The sequence below is a fragment of the Aedes albopictus genome, chromosome 3, assembly GCF_035046485.1.
Source record: "Aedes albopictus strain Foshan chromosome 3, AalbF5, whole genome shotgun sequence".
In the NCBI taxonomy this organism is placed as follows: Eukaryota; Metazoa; Arthropoda; class Insecta; order Diptera; family Culicidae; genus Aedes; species Aedes albopictus.
In genome coordinates, this window is record NC_085138.1 from 248,584,522 (window position 1) to 248,610,280 (window position 25,759).

General features: G+C 41.7%; 2 protein-coding genes across 2 annotated transcripts; both read right to left on the bottom strand.

Moving 5' to 3' along the window:
* Nucleotides 1-1,307: 1,307 nt before the first annotated feature.
* On the bottom strand, nucleotides 1,308-24,267 carry LOC109423460 (uncharacterized). Its single transcript, XM_062860018.1, has 3 exons — nucleotides 17,828-24,267; nucleotides 16,995-17,185; nucleotides 1,308-16,935 (listed from the first exon to the last, which is right to left on the bottom strand). The coding sequence occupies exons 1-3, from the start codon at nucleotides 19,127-19,129 to the stop codon at nucleotides 16,050-16,052; spliced, it is 2,379 nt and encodes a 792-aa protein (XP_062716002.1). The 5' UTR covers nucleotides 19,130-24,267; the 3' UTR covers nucleotides 1,308-16,049.
* On the bottom strand, nucleotides 13,879-14,715 carry LOC134290691 (uncharacterized). The gene has a single exon (XM_062857868.1). It carries the CDS (start codon nucleotides 14,713-14,715, stop codon nucleotides 13,879-13,881), a length of 837 nt encoding a protein of 278 aa, XP_062713852.1.
* Nucleotides 24,268-25,759: the final 1,492 nt, after the last annotated feature.

Genomic DNA, 25,759 nt, shown 5'->3' on the forward strand with positions numbered 1-25,759 from the left:
TTCACGCCGAAACTTGTAGTTGCGGACTGTACAATGTTTATTTGTTAACTTTACAGAGCTGAATGTCAAAGCGTGTTGAAGTAACATACTACCCCAGTATTTTGCGGTATGGGAGGATAACATTTTTTGAAACTTTCGCAATAAAATATTAGCATGAAACGAGCTCACCAATTTATGAATGCATCACTGGCGAAATCTGTGACAATCAAAAAAAAAACATCACTCCGAGGAAATAAATCCCACTAGCCCCAGTGTCTTCTTCGCTGTAGCTTCAAATGCCTTAAGGACAGACTTGTTAGAATCCCAAAATGGCCGCCACAATGGCCGACTTTGGCATCTACTCACGATTTTGAGCGCACAAATCTCTTCGTAAACAAAACCAGCGCACTTGATCTTCTTATTTTAAGCTTATTACAAGTGAGCAAGAACAGAATAATAAAATGCATTGCTGTTTGAAGCTTGCTTCTTGAGATTTGTGCGTCTAAAGTTCTAATGCACTGTTGAAGCGGGATTTCAAGACATTTGTCCTTAAAACCCCTCTAAAAACTTCGGGAACACTTTTGTAAGCCCCAAAAAAAACCCTGAAGTCCTCGAATTGGGGCCCGTGGCGTAGTTGGTCACACGTTCGCTTCATATGCGGATGGTCATGGGTTTGATTCCCAGCCCCGGCACTTGCAATTTTTCGTCAGTTGCTTTTCCCCCGAGAACAACTGACACTGACCCTCTTCTGAGCCCCATGGCTCAAACGGACCCGGATACCTGGACATCGGCGAAATGCAACTCATAATGGACCCCCAATCGGACTGGAAAGGAACAACGGCCATCCAGCATCATCCTTGTGCTCATCATTCTACTAGGTGAAGTAGAAAAAGTGAAAGCAGCAGAAAGGCAACCAGTTCGATAAAGTAGAATAGAATCTAGGCGCTGTACAAAATGTAAGTGCAGCTGTCATTTGAAATTGCTCACGTAGTGCCCCAGTGGACAATAGAGCTGTAAACTAGTTTAAGTGATTAAGAATAAAAAAAAAAAGTCCTCGAATCTTTTCAAAGGCTCCGGTACCCTTAAAATCAAAGGATTATAACTCAACCAAAGGTTGTTTGTGCTATTATATTGAATTACTTACCTGATGCGAGATGCTTTCAATACTTCCCTTCACTTTTGATATTTAATCTAATTATTATTTATTTTTTATTATGCAAGAGCTGGAAAACAACTACGTTGTGGTCACCCGTTACTATGTCCGCTTCGTTCAGCAACATAGGATAGGACATTTCTTTCATCTCCATTTCATTTACTCATCTGCAAGCTATTTTGTATAATTCGTGTTTATTTGCTTCACTTTTTTTTTTTTTATAAAATTACATTTTGTTTAAATATCAATTTTCTCTACCATTCAATTTTGCTTGTTTTGTCTGACCACCACGCCAAACTTCTTTGCTTTTCAACTGAATAGCCAGACGCGGGCTTCCCGTCGTCGACTGATGGTTTACCGACTGCCAGACTTGCTTTCTTCTTCATCATCATTACAATTGTTGGTAAATTTGTTCATTTGTTTATGTTTGCATCCGTCTGAATAATTTTCCAGGGAACCTCTCGCGTCGAACGGTCCCTTTAGCTCGCGCGCTCTCTCTCTTTGTTCTTCTCATTGTGGACTTTTGTTGTTATTTGCTTTCGATTAAACTTTTGCTATTTGAAATTCGCGCATTTGGTTTTGTTCGGTTTTTTACTCTGGCTTGTTTGCAATTGAACAGTCTTGATTTGCTTTTTTTTCTGTGTTACTTGCCATCTTCATCGGGGTTCGGGGTATATTGAGTTATAAATTTTGCTCGTTACTCTTCCTTTCCTTTACACATTTTGTTTTCACTAAATAGTCGGCACTTGTTTTCAATCTTCTTTGCAATTATGGTTCCGAATGAAATAATAATTGTAAAACTAAATCGCATCTCCTCTTCGTCTCCGACGTCGTCACCGTCGTCGTCGTAAATTGCTCTAGACAAACAAGTTGGTATTGTTTTCCAATTTGAATTTAATTTGCACCGTCAGAATGCTTTCGCTTGCTCGTGCCTTTCGCTACATTTTTCCTCTGGTTTTTTCTCCTATAGCTCTTTCTCTCAACGTTTTTAGTTTTGATTATTTTTCTGTTTTGTATTCCTGTTTTCGTTCCGGGAAAGTTTCGACAGACAGTTGCAAGAGACAAGAGTTGGTTGTGGAAATTTTTCGCATCGGTTGGGTTGATTTTCAGTCTCTCTTCTACTGCCAAGTAGGAGCAGGCAAAAAGGAAGGAGGGACAGTGTACTAGTTTGCAGCAGATCAAGGAAGAAGGAAACCAAGCACCGGGCAAGAAGAAAGAGAAAGTTTGCCGTTTTTTGATTATTTTGTAGTTTGTTTTTTTTTGTTACTGTTCATGGTGAATATATTTTATTCATCACTTTGCATTGAAGCGGTTTTTCGGGTTGTTTTGTTTTGCTAGGCACCCCAATAATTTGGCGCTATTTGTGTTCGCGGTCGGTGAAGTCTTCCGCTTGACGGAGCTATTTTCAGCTTCTTTGTTAATATATCGTATTCGTATTTTAAGTTGTTTTTTTTTTCTGGGGTTTGTTTATGTTAAAAATGTTTAGTCGTATTTATAAAGTGTTTCTGTTCAAATGGCGTTTAAGATGACGTGGCGCTTGGGTTAAGAACAACTAAGGAACAGGAGAATGAGCTTAACTATGTACAATTATTAGGAAAGTAACGCTGATTCTTTTGAAAAATGTTAACTTTTTCTGGACTTTGAGAATAGAACGATGTTGGATAAAATTGGGACTCGGTTGATTTCGCCTCGATATAGATTTTATGATGCACACTCATAGTTATCAACCTTCCTATTTCATCACATTGGAAACAGTTCGCTGACGTAGTCTACGATTTAGATCAAAAATGATCTTAATGAAAAAGGAGGGTTAAATAGGACACACATATGCTGCTGATATGAACCATACAGGGTCTCCATGTAGCCTAGTGGTTAAGGCTATGGATCGGCAATCCGGAGAGGGCGGGTTCGATTCCCGTTCCAGTCGGGAAAATTTTCTCGACTCCCTGGGCATAGTGTATCATTGTACTTGCCTCACAATATACAAATTCATGCAATGGCAGGCAAAGAAAGCCTTTTTTTTTCTTCTTGGCGTAACGTCCTCACTGGGACAAAGCCTGCTTCTCAGCTTAGTGTTCTATGAGCACCTCCACAGTTATTAACTGAAAGCTTCCTCTGCCAATGACCATTTTGCATGTGTATATCGTGTGGCAGGCACGAAGATACTCTATGCCCAAGGAAGTCAAGGAAATTTCCTTTACGAAAAGATCCTGGACCGACCGGGAATCGAACCCGCCACCCTCAGCATGGTCATGCGGAATACCCGTGCGTTTACCGCCTCGACTATATGGGCCCTATTTTCAAAGCAAAGAAAGCCCTTCAAATAATATCTGTGGAAGTGCTCAAAGAACACAAGTTGAAGCGAGGCAGGCCAAGTCCCAGTGGGGACGCCGAGCCATAAAGAAGAAGAAGCAGAAGAAGAAGAAGAAGAAGATGAACCACACAACATCTGTTTCAGTAGATCATCACTATTATATGCTGGCTCTTTTTTGTCATGGTTGAACCCGGACCACTCAAGGTTTCTGAATTTCAGTGCCCATATACTGGTGCGCTCCCACGAAAATGATTTCAATAATGCACCTTATGAATATTATTTGGAGGACCTTTCCTAACCTTCACGATAGCTGAGCCGCCAAATATTTCATCAGGTATTCTTTCAACATTTACCAAACATTTTTATGACAAAAAAAAATCTTGCGGGAATTCCTTGAATGAGTTCCGCAAGAATTGCTCCAATGTTTACTCCAGGTATCCATTCGGAATATACTCCTGTCCATGCGTATCTTTGAAAATTTTCCTACGAATTTCTCCAGATTTTCTTTCAAAAGCTTCACAAGGAATTTTCCTGATACAATTCCTAACACAATTACATTAGATTTACAATTACAAAACATTCTTCTTGACACAAGTCTACGAGATTCTCCAGATATCGTCGGTTTCCTGCAAGAGGGGCACAACTAAAAAGTTGTCATTTTTGCGATTTTGAAGACAAATGATGAAAAACTATGTAAATTTTCATCTCACAAAGACCCGTTCCGAAATTTGTCGAGAAACGCGAGATTTTCTCATTTTCACCAATTTTCCCCAATAAGGGCACAACTCAAAATCAGTCGACTTTTTCAATAGTCGAAAAATAGTCATCCAAAATTCATTCTACAGGTAGTCCTTCAGTCCCTTTCCATGATGCAACAATCAAAATTTGTTTACTTTTGTCAAATGATGAGAGAAATAAGTGAACTTATGGAAGGTTCCTAATTTTCAAACGCTTATTCTGAAAATTCACATATTTTGAGTTGTGTCCCTATTGCAGAAAACCGACGATTTACTCTAGTAATTCCATTGGGAGTTTCTTTACAGTTTCCTAAAATTCATCCAGAGATTTCTTCAGGAATCCATTAATTCTTGTAGAAATTCCTCAGGGGATTTCTTTAAAAAGTCAGATATATTTCAGAAATTCTTTCAGAAGCTTTTGTTGAAATTCCTTTAGAGGATTTTCAATTATGCAGGAATTACACCTTGGCAATTCTGCAGAAATTCGTCTAGAAAATACTCAAGAGATATTTTTGGAAGTTCCTCCAGGATTATGTCAAATCCATCGACAGATTAAATATTTCTTGCTTTGCTTTCCGGTTAATTAGAACACAGAAATGTATTATTTACACGAGATGTTAGGCTTTATAAAGAACAAATTGGCCAATCGAACAAAGCATTTGCTGGCATCATGCAAACTTTTCTGACATCAGAAAGCCTATCCAGTGCTTTTCATCCCAGCAAATTAATCCCACTTTAGAAAACAACAGCAGCCCTTGTAACGAACCGCTCCCACATTACAAGCTGTTCCGCATTGGCAACCATCGCATAGAAGCTCGATACCGAAAGCATCCATCCCTTGTTGATATTAAATTCTAAATAATTCCATTCTCGAGCAACCACAAGCACTTGTGAAAGCATCTTTGTCTTCTCACAAATTCCATCACCTAGCTCCGGCGACGGACGACCTCTGCGGCGCTGGAACATCTTCCGAAGCGAAGTATCTCTTATTTAAATTCCCCAACCCTTTTATCATTTTCCGCAACCTCAACTTATGCATTTTTAATCAAGCCGATCCCGTTCACTCCACGGGTAAAATCACAGCCCGCGTGCTCCGAGAGCAGCAGTCCGACAACAACCTCCCACCAGAAATCCCGGTTCAATTCTTCACCATCGCATCATCGTTCGTTCGACACACAGACAGTGTAAGTAAGCGAACCAGCTTCGCAAAAAGCCCGGTGGGATCCGTGAAATGTGCGAAAACCGTCCTCGCGAGAATCTCCACCCCTTCTGCCCTGTGTAACGTTGGGAAACTTTTCGTTTTCGAATTTTAATGCTGGAAGTGATTTTTCTCGGCTCGGCCCCGTCGTCGTTGAAGGCCCTAACCCACCCCAACAACGACAACGCAAAGACAGCGACATATCGTTATCATGGCCACGTTAATTATGTACGACCTTTCAACGCTGCTGTGTGGTGCACGGGGGCTGGCTGGTTGGATTTTAGAACCAACCAACCAAGGATGAATCCGAACCAGCTGAAGAAGAGAAGACTACGCTGCGGCGGAAAGAGCTTCCTCTTTCCTCTGGTGAGTTACCTCCGACGACGTCGTCCTCGTATTCACCATATACTGCAGTCATTGAGGCGACCCGTTTGTTGAACTTTTTTTTCTTTGAGGATTCCTTGGTTAGCGAACAGCTGACACCAATGTCACGGAATACCCAGCGTAGGGATTATGAAAATGTAATCTCGAACAAGTAAACGTTACAGAGCGGCCATCGTTCAGCTCTTTGTTTCAAATCGCTTTAGTGATGTCCAAAGTAACAAAATAAATCGTACAATTCTGAGAGTGCGTTTGGTATACAGAGCCTCGTGTTAATTGATATCTTCCATCTCGTTCGTCATCGTTACTTTCGAAACATTGACGATGCAAATCTCCTGTTCCAGTGTAGTGGACTGATCTTACTGAAAACTTAGTCGATTTTTCATCACACATGTAAGCATACAAACGATCAAACTTTCAGCCCATTTGATGCAGTAGAACTGGAGATTTGCATCTTCAAAGTTTAACCCTCTACTTCCCATGGTTGCTCTAGAGCACCATCGATTTTCGACGAACTTGGGACAAACGGAATTAGATGAATTAGATGCAATAGTTTTTAGAATATGATTGTAATCGCATAAGGTTAACCCAACTGCCAACTACTTGTTTCAATAGTGCAACTATTGATAAACAATAACAAAACTATTGATTTACAACTAAAAACTTTTTCGTTGATTTCGAAAAATTTGGCCAATTTCCAATAACTTTTGTTCAAGCACTTTTCTCGGAAACGCTTTCTTGGCGTACAAATAGTTGTTTAAAGTCATGGGAAGGAAAGGGTTGAGGGAAAATTGATCATGTTGAGGTCATTTAAATCTTTGAAAGCTACTCGGTTGCCTACCTTTATGAGATAACGGCTTAGATGCGGGTTGATGAGGTCTCCGACAAGGAGAAGTGAGGAGATAGGCGCTGGGAGTTGCGTATGCAGCTCAAGCGTGGGTGCTCCAGTCTACTTCCCGGCAAGCCAGCCGGTGGAGGCTTTGGACGGAGCGTGGTTGTTGAGGGCCGTCAACCAAGAAACCAAAGGACGGTCCGCAATAGAGGTGGCTAAGCAGCAGCTTGGCAAAACCATCACTAAGTCGAATGTAAGCAAGGACCTGAAAACGGCCTTGCTTCGACTCAGGGTGTCGATCGACGATGCCAAGCAGGAGCACGCGTTGCTGACTGCTGCAGCAGCGGAGCCTGCAAATGAGAAAGTGCCGAAGTTTACCCATACGGAGGCCTTCTCCTTCGCAGGAAGTCCGAAACAGGCGGAAGCGACTGCTCGCATTGGCGTATCTAGGATTTTTTCCTAGGGGGTGCCTAGGGGGTACCAGTTTCAGTGGCTTTTGGGTTGTTTTGTGTTTTTTGTAAAAGGAATAACCGATCCAAAAAATTCATCCCTCAATTTGTCTATTAGCAACATTCTGTGTCTTCTAACTACAAGTTTTTCTGTATGTTTATGACATACCAGCTAATCTGGTAAATGCCAGTAAAGGGCAACATATATCAGTGTAACCGATCCACCCTCGATTTCTTAGCATAATGATATACTGCGTCGTGGGAAAAATTAACCCGCAAATTGAAACGCGCTATATTTTAAAGAACAGCTTTTTTTTTGTAAAATTCGATCTGTAACCTACTGATTTAACACTATATTTAACCGCCATGTGAAGTTTGAAAACTCGATTGCGTATAATACATGGAATTTGTGTTTTTAGTTTGAACTTATCAATCATCACGACAATCCCTTTGTTTTGCGGATTGAAAACAATCAGGTCCGTAGGAATACATTTTCAGATCAATTATTAAAAGTGTAAATCTCTGAAACATCCCCAAAATTGCGTTTAATTTGTATTTATAGTGATATCCTCTTTGCTTTATTGCATGGTAACAACCCTTGTAAAAATAGTTTTCTAGAACAATTGGGTTCTTTAGGGGTATCCCGATTATTGCATAATCTGAATCTCCGTCCAAAAATTAGACAAAATCCATAATTTCATAATTGTTGGTGCCCGGGAGCTATTTTTTTTTTAAAGATTGTATGGGGATTTTTTTTTGTTCGGGGCGAACTTCTTGTTATACTCAGAAAAACCAGCTCTTTCGATTTGGCTAAAGAAAACGACAATCTTTAATTCACTAAACAACCCAATTGTAAGAGTTATAAATACTTTAAATTGCAAAATCAGGATAAATATTTGCATTAATGGCGACAGAGTTTTTGTTTCATTTGTTGAACACTGCCACGTTGACATGAAAATACTTTTATAGAGAAATTGTGAGTATTATTCTTAAAACTACAAAATTTGAACTCGATTATCCTGAGTTCCGTTCTGCAGCTTCATAAACATATTATCAACTTAGTTGAAACCCGAAATTTGGAGCGAGCGAACTTCAATTTTTCTTTTTGGGATTCTGATGTTTGCATCAAATTCCGATTTCGACTGGATTGATAGTATATCTGCTGAACGAAATGCTGTATAAAGTTGAAATTTTGACTTACGTAAAACCAACATTGTATTAATCATTCAAAATTTCAGCTTCGTAAGTTTCGAATACACAAGAATTTTGTGTTTTCGGCAAAACATTCTTTTGCTAATTCCTCGGGGAATATTCCCGCCATTTTTTTTGCAATTTATTTCATTTAAGACTTTGTTTGTAAATTTCTTAGTAATTCCTTTAGATTTGGCAATTTTCCGGTAATATTTTTGGTGCCCATTCGGCAAATTCTTTGAGAATTTATTTGGTAATATGTTTGGAATTTGATGCTAAACACCTTGACGAATCCTTTGAAAATTTCATCGGCAATTCCATTAGAAGTTCTTTTATACATCGTTTCTACAATTTCAATGAAAATTCTATAGACAATTTCTTCTACATTTCTTCAGTAATTGTGAAAGGAATTCCTGCAGCAGATGGTTTCGGAATACCTTAGGCGGTTGCGATGTTACTAGCATTGAAAATTTATTTGCCAATTCCATCATTTCCTATTCCATCAGCAATTTGTTTGGAACTTTTGGAAACTTCGACAATTACTTTGGGTACTTCGTCGGTAATTTCTTTGGAAAATGATTCGGCAAATTCTTTAGAAATTTTCTTTGGGAATTTATTTGAAAAAAAAAACTTTGGCGATTCTTTAAAATTCTTAAACAATGATTCTACAGTAATTACTTTTGGAATTCTTTCTAAACTTTTGTTCAGAAACTCCTTTGATGATTTTGGAAAATTCTTTGAGAATTTCTTCGAACATTTTTTTGTGAATGCTTGTGAAAACTTTTATAAAACGTATTTTGGCAGTTTATTTTGAGATTGGATTTGGCCAATTTCTTTAAAAAGCCTTAATATTTTCTTCACGTGTTCCTCTGGTAATTCTCATATGAATTCTTTAAGTAACTATCCGTTAACCGAAAATAACTCGAAAACATCAAGTTCAAATTAATATTTTTTCACCTCAGTAGAAAGGTATACCTCACTTGCAGATTGGAGAACATTGCTTTCAAACTTTTAAGTGACCTTGGCTAAAATTAAGGCAAATATTCGTTCGAAATGCGTTAACGGTTAACGGCAAGCGTGACCACCACTTTCCAGGAGTCATACCATGATTAATTTCTAGAGTAGTCCATGAAAAAAAAATCTAGAGGATTTCCTGGATGAGTCTTTAGAAAAATCCCTGGAAGAATCAAATACATTGCTGGAAGTATCCGAGGAAAACTGCCTAGAAGAATCCCAGCAAGAATGCCAGGAGAAATCCCTAGAGGGATTGCTGCAAGTATCACAGTAAGAATTTCTGAAGGAGGCCTAGGAGGCATTCCTGAAACATTAGAAGCAGCAGGAATTGCTTATGGAATCTCAGGAGGAATTCCTGGATGATAGTCAAGAGGAGTTCTTGGAGAAATCTAATGAGAAATATTTAAAGAAAACCCAGGAAAAAATCCTTCAAGATTTCCAGGAGGAAACACCGAAGGTACTTCTGAGTAATCCCGGCAAGTTTTTGAAGGATTCCCTAGAGAAATTCTTAGAAGAATCCCTAGGAAATTTCGGGAAGTAAGAATTTCTGCAGGAGCCCTAGGATGAATAGCTGGAAGAACCACAGCAGAAATAGCTAGAGATATTCAGCTGAAATTTCTAGAGAAAGGCCAAGACCCAACAAACATTTTAGCTGTGTAAGAGTTGAACAAACAACTCTTAAGCAAACTTCAGCTTAAGAAACTGTTGTTCATCTATCTCTGTTTCTTGGGGAGAAGTTCCTGGAGGAATCCCATGAGAAATTTATGAGAGAATCCTTGGATAAAATGTCTTGGATAAGAATTCCTGGAGGAATTACTGGAGAGCTTCTGAAGAAATCACAGGAAAAATATCAGGAGATATTCTTAGAGGGACTCTGGGATGAATCATTGTAGAAATCTCAGCCGAAATCGTAGAAGAAATTGCTGGAAGAAACTACATATACAGGAATTTCTAGAGAAACTCCACCAGGAATGCCTGGGGGATTCCAAAGAAAATAAACCTTGGAATATCTAGAGAAGTTCCTGCAAGAACCGGTAGAGGTATTCTGGCACAATTTATCGAGAAGGCCCTGGAGGATCGCAGCAGGAATTTCTGAAGTAATCTCAGGAAGATTTCCTGGAAGAATTCCAGCCAAAATGCTAGGATAAATTCGTATAGGAATCACTAGAATTGCTGTACGTATCTGGAGGAATTGCTGGAAGAACCGCAGGAGGAGGTTTTTGATGTATTCTTTGGGGAAGGCCAAAAGGAGTTTCTGCAGGAATTCCATGAGGAATTTCTGGAGGAATCTTTGGATAAAATCTCTGGAGGAATTCCTGGATGAATCCTTGGAGAAACCCCTGTTTGAACAACCGAAGGAATTTCAGTAAGAATTCCAGGAAGCTTGCCTGAAAAAAAAAATACCAGCGAAGAAGCCAAAGGAAAGCTCCAGGAGAATCCGTATCATAATTTCTGAAGTACCACATTTGGAATTTCTGAAAGAAAAATTCCGGGAGATATCATAGAAGTAATTTCTATAGAAATCCTAGAATCAGGAATGCCGGGGATATCCTAAGAGAAGTTCCTCTAACAAATGCCTGAAGGAATACCTACAGTTCTCCTTGAAAGAATCGGTGGAAGTATACTGGAGCAATCCCTGATGGAATTGCAGAAACAATTTCAGGGGGAATCTCTGGAAGACTTCCCGAAAGTATTGCAGCAAATTAGTATGCCAGGAGAAATCCCTCGAAGTATTTCTAAAGGAGTCCTAATGGATATTGCTTGAAGAATTCCAGCTGGAATTCATGGAGGAAGGTGTATAAATGGATAGAGTTATTTCTGGAGCAATGCATGGATAAGTCTGTTGATTGTTCCTACCAATATCCAAAACGCCAAAACGTACAACTGGTATAAGTTATTCAGAGTGTGCATAAATTTTGTTCATAAAGCCTGTATCCGCAATAATCGGGACACAGATGTACGGCTGTAGCTCTGTAAAGAATCGGTAAAATTGGCCAAATAATTGACTAAGAACTCTTCGGTGTATGTTTATTATTTGTGCAAAATTTCATAAAAAATCGATTCATTACTTTTAACTGTGGATGAAAAACAAACAGACGTGGTTTTAAGCATTTTGTACAATCATGACCAATTTTCATTCGCATAATAGATGGTTCTTTTACGCTACAGTTTTTAGTTCTGTGATGATAGTTATGAAATTTCGTTGGCAATTGTGATACTTATAGAGACACTTTCTTGCAAAATTTCATCAACTTTGATCAATTGGTTTGAAAACTACTGGTGTTGATAGGGGTGAGTGTTCGTGAAAATTTTTCGTGTTTTTCATGTGCGATGTTTGCCTATGCATAACTTTTCAATTTCTCTGCCAATTTTCATGAAATTTTCACAGAAGGTAGCTGATTAAGTGTTTATTATGCCTGCCAAATTCGATGGTTTTTGGTATAGTACTTTCAATAGTACAATCGACACAATAAACCCAAGTAACAATTTCAATTCCTTTTAGATTTGATTATTTTTATGGAAGCTTTATCACAGCATGACCAATTCATGGAACATTTGTAGTTGTTTTTATCAAGAGAAAACAATCTTCGTTCGTTTGCGGTTTTTAAGTTGTCTTCAAGTTAATTTTGAAATTCGCGCATAAAACAACTGAATTTACAAGAGCATTAAACCTTATAAAAAGTTTTAAGGCGTATTTGAAGTTATTTTCAACACATAGCATTAACATATTTTATTAAAAGTTTATGCTTCGTTTATTCAAGTGCATTTCATCTGACTGATCCTTCTTTAAAAACTTCTTGAAGCCTTCTATTCTTGAGCTAGAGCCATTACTCTGTAACAAGAACTATGCGAAATAATAATAAGACAACGAACTATTTTTCAATCCAAATAATGAATGTAACAAATTGGTTGAAAAACCGCGTTCTCATGCAAATTTTATCACATAAACATGTTTGCTCACTGATAATTTAGCCATTCTTGTGCTGAAAAGTAATCATGTCAACGAAAGAATGATTTTACGGCCAATCAAAAATGCGAGTAGCTGGCTGCTGTCGTCCTGCCTTCAACCAGTTCCTCACACAGGCCACAGCTTTGCAAATCGAAAATGAAATGGGTACTTACTGTGACTCTGCTCAAGCTCATGCCAAATAGTGTTATTTTAGTAAGTTTCACTTTATTATTAATTGCAAAAATACTGGGAAACAAAATATAATTGGCAAATCTTGACGCGAAACACCGCGAAATGTACAGAGAAAACTTTCTAGCATCGAAAACGTAAACAAACAATTGTCAAAGGCTGTTACTCTTGAATAAAACGAATAAGTTTCATTGAAGACGAACAAATCTGCCTCAAGATCATAACTAGTAAAAACGATCTTCAACAAAGGCTATAGCTTTCATGCAAGGTGACTTGGTTTCATCATTGTTTTGAGGGGGTTTGGATTAAAGGTAATAACAATTGATGGCGGCTGCATGAGTGTTGTTCGCTTGGAACGGCAGCCATGTTTAGATAGAATTGAAAAAGTGGCGTAGCCTTTTGTTTTTATAGGAAATTTATGTCTTCGTATATTAATGATTGATATTATTTTTGAAGCGCTTTGTTATTTTCGTATGTTTTGGGCGGCATATCAACGAAGAAGTGGGTATGGCACGGAAAATTTTAATTCCCTGTCATCAATGATCTGTCAGACAATTTTAATGCTTTAGCCATTTCAATTTGATGAAAATTAATTTGCAGTTCAATTAACATTTCATCCATGAAACAAAACGTTTTGCATCTGCATAATGCTTAGGTAAAAGATTTCATTTATTATGCACTGTTGACACTTTTGAGAAAGACAGCTAAAAGATCAACATGCCTCAAGCTATTCTTGTTAAAGTTTCATGAAGTTCTTATAATAAATCATCAATGCAAGTACATAAATACAACTAGTTTCAAAGCAGTCTTCAAAAGCAGCTTTGAAGATCTCCTGAAGAGTGGGCCAGATTAGTGTGGTGATTTTTTCTTTTCGGCTGGCGCAACTTCTGCTTTGGCTGATCCGCCATTTTGAAATTGGAAAAATCGCGAATAACTAACTCGCGTCCGTACGCCACAAAGTTCGTCGAGAGAATAATCCTCCATCCAGCTTCCTGCTCGTCAGAACCCCTAGCTTTTACCAATACACAGCTTTATCACCCATCTTCACTTACACGGTCAAACCTTCATATTATGTACACACCTCACTCACTAACACCAGTGCCAATCGACATCTCATCTTCACCAACCTGCACCAATACACACGTATCTAACGTCTGCTTCATGAGACGAATTATCTTTTACCCTCTTTTTACCTTAAGACTTTATCTATGCGTTTTTATAGCAAACGCTTCGTGTTGACGAAAATGATCATACCTCTCCTTTTATAGCCCATCTCGAAATCACTAATACAAATGCATCGCAGTATGTCAGATTCGCTTGTTTTTTTCTAGCATCAATCAAAACGTCACTATTTTTCTCAGTCGAGGAAAGTTTATTTACTTTTAGGCAATTCTAAAGAATAACTCACAGGTAAGTATCCTATTAAATTAATGTTTATTAATCATTTACTCGTTCCAGGTTTGCTCTACCACATTCGCCTCCGCCTCCACTTCAATCGTACACGAAGTACACAAATCGGTCGTCGAATCTTGCCGGCTTCTTGACTTTGGAACGGTCTCGGAAGTGTCTTCCTGTTTCTTGGCGCGACGATGGAATCAACTCCGATGGCTCACGAGTCGATGGATCAGGTCCCGAAAAACTATCTCCAATCTTGGAAGAAGTGCCTGGTATGGCTTCCGATGCAGCGCTCGGTTCTAGTTCTGCTGGCTGATCAACGAGAGGTTCCGGTGGTGCTAATTTCACATCTTGCACGTTCCGGGTATATTGCACGCCGCTACGACTGAGGACTACTATTTTCGCTCCTTCTCTGGCTAGGACCTTGAAACGCTCTCCGGAAAATGTTGGATCTGTCTTCGATTTCCGTGCTTGGGACACAAGAACCGTATCTCCTGGCTTGATGGTTGACTCCTTCGCTCCCCGTGCAGCGTCCGTGTGTTGTTTGCTGATCAGTTTGGCTTCAGAATCTTTCTCCTGCAGTTCATCGTAATCCAGCTGGGTTGGTTTCCACAAACTGACGAAAGTACCCCTAAACTTCCAACCGACCAGTAGCTCAAAGGGGGTCACACCGAGCCGAGAATGCGGAATCAAATTGTTGTGGTTGTGAACATAGTGTTGCAAAGCGTGTCTCCAGTTGGTGCCTTCTAACTTGGAGGCGGATACCGCTTTGATTATCCCCTGATTCTGTCGCTCCACGGCCCCATTCGACTGTGGCCATAAAGGTATCGACTTGCGAATTTTCACCCCTTTATTTTCCCAGTATTCAATGAAAGCACTACTTTGGAATGGGGGGCCGTTGTCGCTCTGCAGAATCAGGGGCAATCCCCACATTTTAAAGACCTCGCATAGTGCTTCGTTTGTACTTTTTGCATCCGTACTTCGCATTTCAAGCACCGAAAGGAATCGCGAATGAGTGTCAACTAGGACCAAAAACTCACCTGAACCGCACCCAGGAATAGAGAGGAAGTCCACTTGAAGGATCTGCCATGGGCCATCAGGAATTTCCCTTGACGAAAGTGGAAGTGGAGGATTTTTCCTTGACAGCATAGCACACGTTTCGCAGTTTTTGACAAATTTTTCTGTTTCGATGGACATCCCTGGCCACCAGAAAAATTGTCGCATAATCCTTTTCATCGATGTTTCTCCTACATGTCCTCCGTGAGCAGCTTTCAACGCCTTCATACGTAGCGCGCTTGGTAGGATTGCATTATCTCCCCTGAACAACAAGGAACCTAGCGCACGGATATTTTTCTTCTGTGATTCGAACTTGCGTAAATCCTTTGGCCAACAGTCGGATATCAGCGCTTCGACCACCATCTGCAATTCTTCGTCTTCCTCTGAAGCCTTCTCGATCTCGTCCCATGTAATATTCATCGATCCTGCATCCAGTGAATATAGAAAGTGTCCACCATCGTCCTCTTCGAAGGGTTCTGCTTTTTGCGTTTTATGAATCAGGCGGGACAAGGTATCAGCGAGGTTTTCTTTACCCTTAACTCCTTTTACAGTGAAATCATACGGCTGGAGTCGAAGTGCCCATGACTCCGCGCGTGATACTGCTCTTTTTCCAATCCTGTGCGATGAGTTGAAGATAAATTCATTCGCCTCCGCATCCGTTTTGATGACGAAGGATCTTCCCAGCAAATACGAAGTAAAACGCTCCACACCCCAAACCACAGCCAGCGCTTCTCTTTGGGTTTGGGGGTACCGCTGCTCCGTTGGGGTGAGTGCTTTCGATGCACATGAGATAATGCGGGGTACATTGTCGGAATTAAATTGCACCAACACCGCCCCAAGCCCTATCGGGCTTGCATCGACGAACAACTCTGTTGGGTCGGTGGGACTGTAGTAGCCCAACACTTGGATGTTTTTCAATGCGTTGTCCTGAAGGTGATTAAACTCCAACTCTTCTTTTTCCGTCCAGTAAAACTTGTCCGAATTCGCGAGGGCTCGTAGGTGTTGCGTTAGGTCTGCTCTGCCTTGAATAAAACGGTCGGCAAACGTCACCAAACCAAGAAAACTCTTAACTTCACTACACGATGTTGGTGTTCTGAAGCTTTTGATGGCGCTCAATTTCTCATCGGTTACACTCCAACCTTTTGGTGTGAGATTGAATCCCACAAATTTGACCGATTGGCTTCCGTATACGCATTTGTCGGCATTCAGCTTTACGTTATGTGCTTCAAGACGACTGAGCACGACGGCTCTTCCTTGGTGCGTCCAAAGATAAGGACATCATCTAGATAATTGATCACGCCCGGGCATTCTCCCAAGATGACTCGCTGCATTACCTCTTGAAACACATCTGGCGCGTTACATAGCCCGAAGGGTAGACGTACACATCTGAATATCCCGAACTCGGTATAAAAGTTCGTAAGGTGTCGGGATTCCTTGTCCAGCACGATGTGGAAAAATGCATTAGACAAGTCTATTGTCGAGAACCACGTAGCACCGTTCAGCTTTGCAAGAATGGATTCCAACGTAGGCATAGCAAAGGGGGTCCTCTCTATGTACTTATTGGGTCCCCTGAGGTCGATGACAAGGCGGATGTCATGCTTACCCTTTGGAATAGCTAGCATCGACGAACAAAAGGACATGTCCATACCATCGCCAACTGGTTCGATTATATCGGTCCTGACCAGTTCGCGGAGCCTGTCTTCCACCATAGGTTTGATTGCTTCCGGGATATTTGAGAATATGTTTCTGCATGGCGCCCTTGTCTTATCGTAGCTGATTCTCACCGGCGGAATATTGAACTTGGGGAACGGATCCCTAACCTCAACGGAAGCCAAAATTCTGCCTTGAACTTCGCGCTCCGGAATTGGTACGCTCATTCCCACCATGAGTACGCTGTACCGTATGGCAGTGGATCTTCCTAGTAATGGACGGTTAGCATCCTTAACCACATAAAACTTCTCTAGGTGCACCGGTCGATCTTCAGAGATGAACAAGAATGCTTCAAATGTAGCAAGAACCGCGATCTCACCCTTCGAAGCATACGCTTTCAGAGGCACATCGGATCCTTCCCGAATGCTGTACAAGCTGCCACTGTACCTGTTATTTCAATAAGCATTAGTATTACACATAATAGTATAGTAGTATGATATGTGTACCTGTTATCGTTTTTCAGTATATGAAATGATTGTTCAATAAAAGTATTCACTTCTGCGCCGGAGTCAACGAGGAAGTCACATCGCATACCAGCGACCGATGCAGTTACGATGCATTCTTCCACACACGTTCCGATTGTAGCGATAACGTGTCGGTCGCCCTCAACCTCATCATGTTCTTCGGATACGTTCACCTATTAACATTAAATTATCGTGATTACTATTGCCGACCATGTGTTTTATTACCATTGCCTAAATGACACGCCGAGCCTTTTTCCAACATTCTGCTTTCAATAACTTTAGCTTATGTTGCACTTGCAGCAATATTTCTTGAGTATATTTTGATATGAAAAGTATTCCGTAAGTCCATGAGCGGGACTTGAAGTAACTTATTAGTAACAAATTTATTTCGTCCAGCTGTATCTGTCTTTCGAATAAAAAATATCAGATTCTGCGTAGATGATTCCAAAGCATGTTGACCGTTCTATGATTAACTTAATACTATATTTGAGAAAATAATATTGATCAGCGACTGTCATTAATTATCTAATAGTTTTTCCGTAACATCTCGTTAGATCAAAAAAGTATGCCTCACTTTTTATCCATTTAGAGAACTAAAACGACAACGCAAACACTTCAATGTAATTCAAGATAATTCAATATGTCTCCCATTTGACATTATAAAAATCAGTCATAAAAAAACTCAATAAAAAACTAAATCCAATTCATCTGTCAGGCCATTTTGGCTTTTGCTTGAAACAAGTAAACCCTCATAAATTAATTAAGGCATCACAACATGTCACTTACAAGCAAAACTAACTCTCGAGATCACTCACTTTTTCTTGCTTTGAAGTCGCCTCCTCGTCATTAGCTTCAGCCTGAGCATAGTTCACTTCGATTTCAGAAATATCCTTGGTCGGCACACGCTTCATGTTCTCCTTAATCGATGGCTGGCAGGCCCTCTGGATGTGCCCAAGCACGCCGCACTTCCGACAGACAAGATTTGCTGCCCCGCATTCAGATGGCAAGTGGAAATAGCTATAGCACCTCCAACATCTACCAGATTGACGCTGATCATTGTGAGGTCCAGCGTTACTTCTGGCTGAATCCGAATTATTCATTCGCCATCCTGATTGCCTGCCGACTCGTTGATTGTTACGTGCATAACCTCGCGAATATGGAACATATCGGTTGTCGGCTCTTTGTGAAAAGTTTCGTCGCGGTATCCACTGCTTGGAGTGTTCAGCTCTCAATGGAGCTACCAACGCTGGTTTAGATGTTGTTGCTTCTGGTCCATGCTTAACTGCGAAGTACTCCTCGTTCATACGAATTGCCTGGATTTCTCGGACCTTATCCACTAGATCCGTGAAAGATCCGTTTCGGGTGACCATTTTGAGGGCCGTGACGCGAACTTCTTTGCATCTTGCATGCTCTGCCACAGCTTTTGCGATTTCCTCAAATTCCTTTGCCTTGTCGAAGTCACAAAGTTGCGCTGTTTCGCCTACCCTGGTAACAAAGGCGAGATCTGATTCCTCCGTCTTCTGTTCCATCAGAGCAAGCTTACGTCTCTGGAACATTATGTCGGACCCGGAACCAAAATACTGCCTGAGTCGGTGGAGTGCATTCGAAAAGGGTTCAGTGGTCGCATCAGGGGCATCTACGTCGGACTTCGTATTTCTGAACACCGTTAACAGTCGAGGACCGGCCTTCACTTTGAAGACAGTGAATTTCGTGAATTCGTCTTCGATCCCAGCTAAGGCCATGCAATCGATGAGTAGGTCCCGCCACATTTCGAATGTGTTCCGATGTATCTCGTCATCTCCTTCTGCTGGCTTACATTCAGGAACCGTTATCGACGAAATTGACAACTGGTTCACCGAGGATAAGAAGCGAGACTCCTCCAGATTAGCCATCGACCGCACACGCCTAGTGCTCGAGGCGCTTGGTGCCACTTCAAATTCTTCGCCAGCGTCGTTGAGAACTTCCTTCTCCGGTGTGGGATTAGGCATTTGTGCCGATTTCATCGCTTCGAGTTCTGCTTGAAGTTTCTTGAGCTGCTCTCCTATCTCTGCTTTTTCCTTTTTCTCTGCTTCGAGCTGCTTTGTCAAAATCTCCATCTTCCGATCCTTTTTTGACATCTTGCTTCCAGTTCCGTTCAAATCAGCGTTCCTGTAAGAAACACAATACAAACTATACTCAGCGACTCAGCTTAGTTTAGGAATGCCAGTGTAACGGCGCTATAATATACGTGACCTGTCGCACGTCAAACATAATTCTTAACAAGGCTTGACCTGTCGCAAGCTAATTGAATCTTTCATACTTGACCTGTCGCAAGTAGTAACTGTTAACAAGGCTTGACCTGTCGCAAGCAAAATGGCGCTTTCATATACGTGACCTGTCGCACGTTAAATATAATTCTTAACAAGGCTTGACCTGTCGCAAGCTAATTGACTTTTTCATACTTGACCTGTCGCAAGTAGTATAGCGCTTTTAATTGCGTGACCTGTCGCACGTAAAATGGCAAACAAATAATAATCCAGCTGATCTGTCGCAAGCTTATTGAACGCACAATTGTTCACTCGAATTCTTACAAATTCAATTGTTCCACTTTTTACTGTTGAATTCACTTTATACTTACGTTTTGGGAGCTTCTGCTACGCCATTGTGGTGATTTTTTCTTTTCGGCTGGCGCAACTTCTGCTTTGGCTGATCCGCCATTTTGAAATTGGAAAAATCGCGAATAACTAACTCGCGTCCGTACGCCACAAAGTTCGTCGAGAGAATAATCCTCCATCCAGCTTCCTGCTCGTCAGAACCCCTAGCTTTTACCAATACACAGCTTTATCACCCATCTTCACTTACACGGTCAAACCTTCATATTATGTACACACCTCACTCACTAACACCAGTGCCAATCGACATCTCATCTTCACCAACCTGCACCAATACACACGTATCTAACGTCTGCTTCATGAGACGAATTATCTTTTACCCTCTTTTTACCTTAAGACTTTATCTATGCGTTTTTATAGCAAACGCTTCGTGTTGACGAAAATGATCATACCTCTCCTTTTATAGCCCATCTCGAAATCACTAATACAAATGCATCGCAGTATGTCAGATTCGCTTGTTTTTTTCTAGCATCAATCAAAACGTCACTATTTTTCTCAGTCGAGGAAAGTTTATTTACTTTTAGGCAATTCTAAAGAATAACTCACAGGTAAGTATCCTATTAAATTAATGTTTATTAATCATTTACTCGTTCCAGGTTTGCTCTACCACAATTAGTACTATGGATGATTTATGCCTATTTTATCTCAGATTTGCAGAAAAAAGAGCTTTATTGCTAAGTTTTATTATTCTATCTTAGAAATTACTTCAGGATTGCCACAAAAGTATAATTGTTACTTGGGAAGGGTGTTGACTAATTGCTCTCTGAGGGGCTAAAATCACGTTCAGTACTAATACATGTTTCGACTATAAATGGTTAGTAATGCATCGATTTTTTTTTTGAAATTTTGCCCATGCAACAAATGTAGATTGAGAGGTTTGTGTTCAAAATTTCAGCCATTTCCTTTGCCAAATTTAAAAGTTACGGTGCTGACAAGCAAAACTAGGGGCTGTACAAAATTTAATGACGCACATTCTACTCTTCCATTGCTACAACAAAAAGTACTACACCGATTCACATGAAATTTTGTAGGTGAAATTAATACATCTTAAGATGCTATTAGGCCAAATTTGAGCAGTTTTAATGTATCTATTGCAGAGTTACAGTTGTATTTCTGTGTCCCGATTATTGCGGATACAGGCTTTATGTGTCATTCATAAATATTGGAATTATTGTGTGAAGTTTTAACTTTTAGGTAACTGTCAAGGAAAAATTCTAGGGGGTGCCAAATTTGTTTTAGGGGGTGCCAGGCACCCCTGGAACCCCCCCTAGCTACGCCAATGACTGCTCGTCACAAACGGGGAAGCAATCACAGAAGCGGGCGAGGCAGCCGTCAGGCGAGGAGCTGTCTGGCGGTGCCCGCAAAGCCAGGCGAATCATTACCCCGAAAGTCGGTAATAATGCCGGAAGGTCGGACCCCAGCCAGGGCTCCCGGAAAGCTCAGAAGGGTAGGCCTGAAAAGGCTGGCCCGTCTCGGAACGATGCGACCGCTGGTGGGCCTTCAACAGCCACAGAGCAGGGCGATCCAAGGGGAGGACCCCCCTTGGACGAAGGTAGAGCGGAATATGAAGAAGAAGACGAATCCGCAGGCAGTAGCGCAGGACGCCAAGCCAAGACGTAGGAGGGCGACGCGATCGTCATCAAGACGGAACAGTCCAAGTACTCGGACGTCTTGAAGACGATGCGAAACGACGCTAAGCTTGAGTGTCTTGGAGGCGACGTACTCGTACGGGCCAGATGATCCTGGATCTGAAGCGCCAGAAGGAACACAAGGGCGCCGCCTACAAGAGGCTGAAGGTCAAGGACATTGATGCGATCACCGAAGTGGAAGAGCTCGTCACGGCACTGCGGCAACAGTGCGATGTGTAGTTGCAGGTGGCCGCCGCAGCCGTTAAGCTACGGAAAGGGCCAGCAGGGACACTGATAGCTTTGGTTTAGCTACCTGTGGCGGACGTTAAAAAGTCCAGTAAAGTAGGGAGCATAAAGGTGAGCTGGTGTGTATGTCACCTGACATTCCACGAGCCACCAGAGGTTCACTTCAAGTGTCTGGAACCAGGACACAAGTCGTGGGACTGCATAGGCCCCGACAGGCGCAAACTGTGCAAGCGATGCGGCGCTGAAGGTCCTAAGGCCCAAAGCTGCACGAGTCCGCCCGTCTGCATGATCTGTACCGGGAAATCCTCGAACAACAGACATCCGATGCTTCCAATGGGTGGTGCAAGGTGCCCGGCCTTCAAGAAAGCCGCAGTGAACAACAAACCACAGTGCAGGTAACGCAGCTGAACCTGAACCACTGTGATGCGGCTCGGCAACTGCTTTGTCAGGCGGTTTCTGAGTGGGAGACGGATATCGCCATCATATCGGACCCATACCGAGTACCCGCCGGCAACGGCAACTGGGTCGTGGATGGGACCAGAAAATGGACAACGGGTAAATACCCCGTCCAGGAGTTGGTGTCTATTACGGTGTCCGGTCATTTGGCCGAAAGCCGTTTGGCCGAACGCCATTTGGCCGAATGCCATCTGGCCGAATGGACGTTTGGCCGAAAGCCGTTTGCCCGAATTATGTTCAAAAGAATTCAGAGGAAGCTTTTGACATTCCAACTACCAATATGATCATCAGAATTTTTTCCTTCTTTCAATCATAGGCTATTCTTTCTAGTTTTGACATTCGGGGATGAGTTGGCGTTGAATCTGTCAATATTTTATCAAAGATTTTTCCTTCTTTGAATCATAGGCTGTTCTTTCGAGTTATACTGATGCGAGGAATTGTGACATGGTCATTTAAGTTCATCATTTATTTTCGGCCAAACGGCATTCGGCCAAATGGCATTCGGCCAAATGACCCTTTCGGCCAAATGGCGTTCGGCCAAACGGCATTCGGCCAAATGGCGTTCGGCCAAATGACCCGGAACCGTCTATTACCTATGAGGGCTTCGTGGTGCCAAAGTAATCGGGGTCTTCTTCTGTAGCTGTTATGCGCCTCCGCGGTGGTCGATCGAGCGGTTCACGCAAATGCTGGACCGTTTAACGATCTTGCTAACAGGGCGAAGGCCGGTGGTAACAGCGGGTGACTTTTATGCCTGGGCCGTGGAATGGGGAAGCCGTTTCACGAACCAGCGGGGTCAGATCCTGCTAGAAACACTGGCCATCTTAGATGTCGACTTGGCTAATGTCGGTACCTATAGTCGAAACGGAGCGGAGTCAATTATTGACGTGACCTTTTGTAGTCCTGGCTAAACAAGTAGTTCGAACTGGAGAGTAGATGATGGCTACACTCACAGCGACCACCTGGCGGTTCGCTACAGTATCGACTACAACAACAGCAGACAGCGGATAGAAGAAGAGGCGGTTAGGCCAAGGCCAAGCCCTCGCAGGTGGAAGACATCATACTTCGACGAAGGGGTATTTAGGGAGGCGCTCCGCCGAGAGCGAAACTTAATCGGTTTAGACGGTGACGAGCTGGTAGCGGTGCTCTCACGTGCGTGTGATGCGACCATGCCTAGGTGAGTCCACTCTAGAATTGGAAGGCCACTGCCTTACTGTTGGACCGACGCGATTGCGGACCTGCGCCGCGCCTGCCTACGGGCTAGGCGGCGGATGCAGCGAGCACGATCAGAGGAAGAGCAAAACGAACGGCGGGTGGTGTTCGCCGCTGCAAAAGCCGCGCTTAAGACCGAGATAAAAGCAAGCAAAAAGGCCTGCTTCGAGGGTCTCTGTCAGAGTGCCAATACCAACCCGTGGGGTGACGCCTACCAGATCGTTATGGCCAAGACGAGAGGTGTGATGGCTCCTACAGAGCAATCTCCAGAGATGTTGGAGGGGATCATTGGAGGACTTTTTCCGCGTCATGATCCTAGTCCTTGGCCTCCTTTCGTAGGACAGCCGGAGACTGGGTGGACCGATGTGGAGCTTGCGAGGATAGCTAAGTCCCTTAGCGTAGGTAAGGCCCCAGGTCTGGACGGAGTTCCGAACCTGGCCTTGAAAGTAGCTATTGCAGAGGCTCCCGAGATGTTCAGGTCTGCTATGCAGAAATGCCTGGACGAGAGAGTTTTTCCAGAAGCTTGGAAGAGGCAGAGCCTGGTACTATTGCCAAAGGCGGGGAAACCACCCGGAGACGCGTCGGAGACCCGGAGACCCGGTAGACCAATATGCTTGATTTACACGGCGGGAAAGGTGCTCGAAAAGATCATTCTCAATAGAATGTTGAGATTCACCGAGGGCGAAAATGGCCTTTCGAGCAACCAGTACGGCTTCCGGAAGGGGAGGTCCACCGTAAACGCTATCTTGTCGGTTACAAAAACTGCCGAGAAAACACTCGAGCCTAAGAGGAGGGGAATTTGCTTCTGCACGGTAGTGATTCTGGATGTAATGAATGCGTTTAATAGCGCCATCTGGTCTGCTATTGCCGATGCGCTCTTGCGTCTGGGGATACCGGAGAACCTGTACAAGATTCTCGAAAGTTACTTTCAGAATCGCGTACTAGTTTACGACACGGAGATGGGTCGGAAGTGCTTTCACATAACCTCAGGAGTCCCGCAAGGTTCCATCCTGGGTCCGGTGTTATGGAATGTCATGTACGACGAGGTGTTCAGGTTAGAGTACCCAGTGCACAATGGTCCGAATGCACGTTTTAGCAGGAAAAAAATACGTATCTCTGTTTTCGTTAATTTTAGGCATTTGGTGTCTTCAGAGAAGTTGTTTGTATTTGTTTGCTGCATCTTTTCCAAAAATTTTTTATTAGGGTGGTCCTCGCCTTAACTCAAATCTTGAATCGAACTTTTAAATTTCAAGTCATACGCGATCGAGTTCTTCGGCAAAGTTGTAGGCAATGCTATTTTGAGCAACTTTGCCGAATACGCCGTTTATCTAGCTCTTAATTTGAACATAGTAGGTCAATTTTAAGTTTTGACTTAGGGTGAGCCACCCAAAAACGGTTTTTTTGCTATAACTTTTTTATTTGATTTTTTCGACGATGAGAGCTTCGGAGCATTTGAAGAGCAAGTAATGACGCATATTTATTCTGAACATTGCACGTTGCTAGGTCTTGTCATTCAAATGTTATGGGCAATTTTGACTTAAAATCAACGAGATCTTCAAATGCTTATATCTCGAGGAGCTGGTAAAATAAAAAATGTTCTTTAAGCGGCATTGGGAAGGTCACATATAAAGCCAAATTTGGAGCAAATATTACAAGAACGTTATTTTTTAAATTGGAATAAATCGACTCCAAAAATCCCCTTGAAAATTGAAAAAACTACTTATAACTCATACAATTTCAATGATAGAGTCAAACTGTCTTCGGAAAAAATGTAGGTTTTTACCATGCCTACAAGTTTCCCATACACGATTTTTTTTGCAAAACGTGAAACAAAAGCTTGAAATTGATAATTTGATTCTTAAGGGTACATGCTATGTTTTTCTAGGAAATCAGAACGATTATATTCTCTAAAAACAAATTATCAATTTCAAGCTTTTGTTTCACGTTTTACAAAAAAGTCGTGTATAGGAAACTTTTAGGTATGGTGAAAACCCACATTTTTTTCGAAGACAGTTTGACTCTATCTTTGAAATTGTATGAGTTATAAGTAGTTTTTCGATTTTTTCAAGGGGATTTTTGGAGTCGATTTATTCTAATTTAAAAATAACGTTCTTGTAATATTTGCTCCACATTTGGCTTCATATGTGACCTTCCAAATGCCGCTTAAAGATTTTTTTTTTATTTTACCAGCTCCATGAGATATAAGCATTTGAAGACATCGTTGTTTTTAAGTCAAAATTGCCCATAACATTTGAATGACAAGATCTAGCAACATGCAATGTTCAGAACAAATATGCGTCATTACTTGCTCTTCAAATGCTCCGAAGCTCACATCTTCGAAAAAAATCAAATAAAAAAGTTTTGCGAAAAAACCGTTTTTGGGGGGCTCACCCTAAGTCAAAACTTAAAATTGACCTACTATGTTCAAATTAAGAGCTAGACAAACGGCGTATTCAGCAAAGTTGCTCGAAATAGCATTGCCTACAACTTTGCCGAAGAACTCGATCGCGTATGACTTAAAATTAAAAAATTCTTTTCCAGATTTGAGTTAGGGCGA

What these genes read in the sequence shown, in the direction of transcription:
- LOC134290691 (XM_062857868.1), bottom strand. Translation starts at nt 14,715, where the DNA reads ATGTGGGGATTGCCCCTGATTCTGCAGAGCGACAACGGCCCCCCATTC.
- LOC109423460 (XM_062860018.1), bottom strand. Translation starts at nt 19,129, where the DNA reads ATGTCAAAAAAGGATCGGAAGATGGAGATTTTGACAAAGCAGCTCGAA. An exon ending in CGACTTCAAAGCAAGAAAAA is followed by an intron (nt 17,186 to 17,827) that starts GTGAGTGATCTC and finishes TAATGTTAATAG; the next exon opens with GTGAACGTATCCGAAGAACA. An exon ending in ATACTGAAAAACGATAACAG is followed by an intron (nt 16,936 to 16,994) that starts GTACACATATCA and finishes TTGAAATAACAG; the next exon opens with GTACAGTGGCAGCTTGTACA.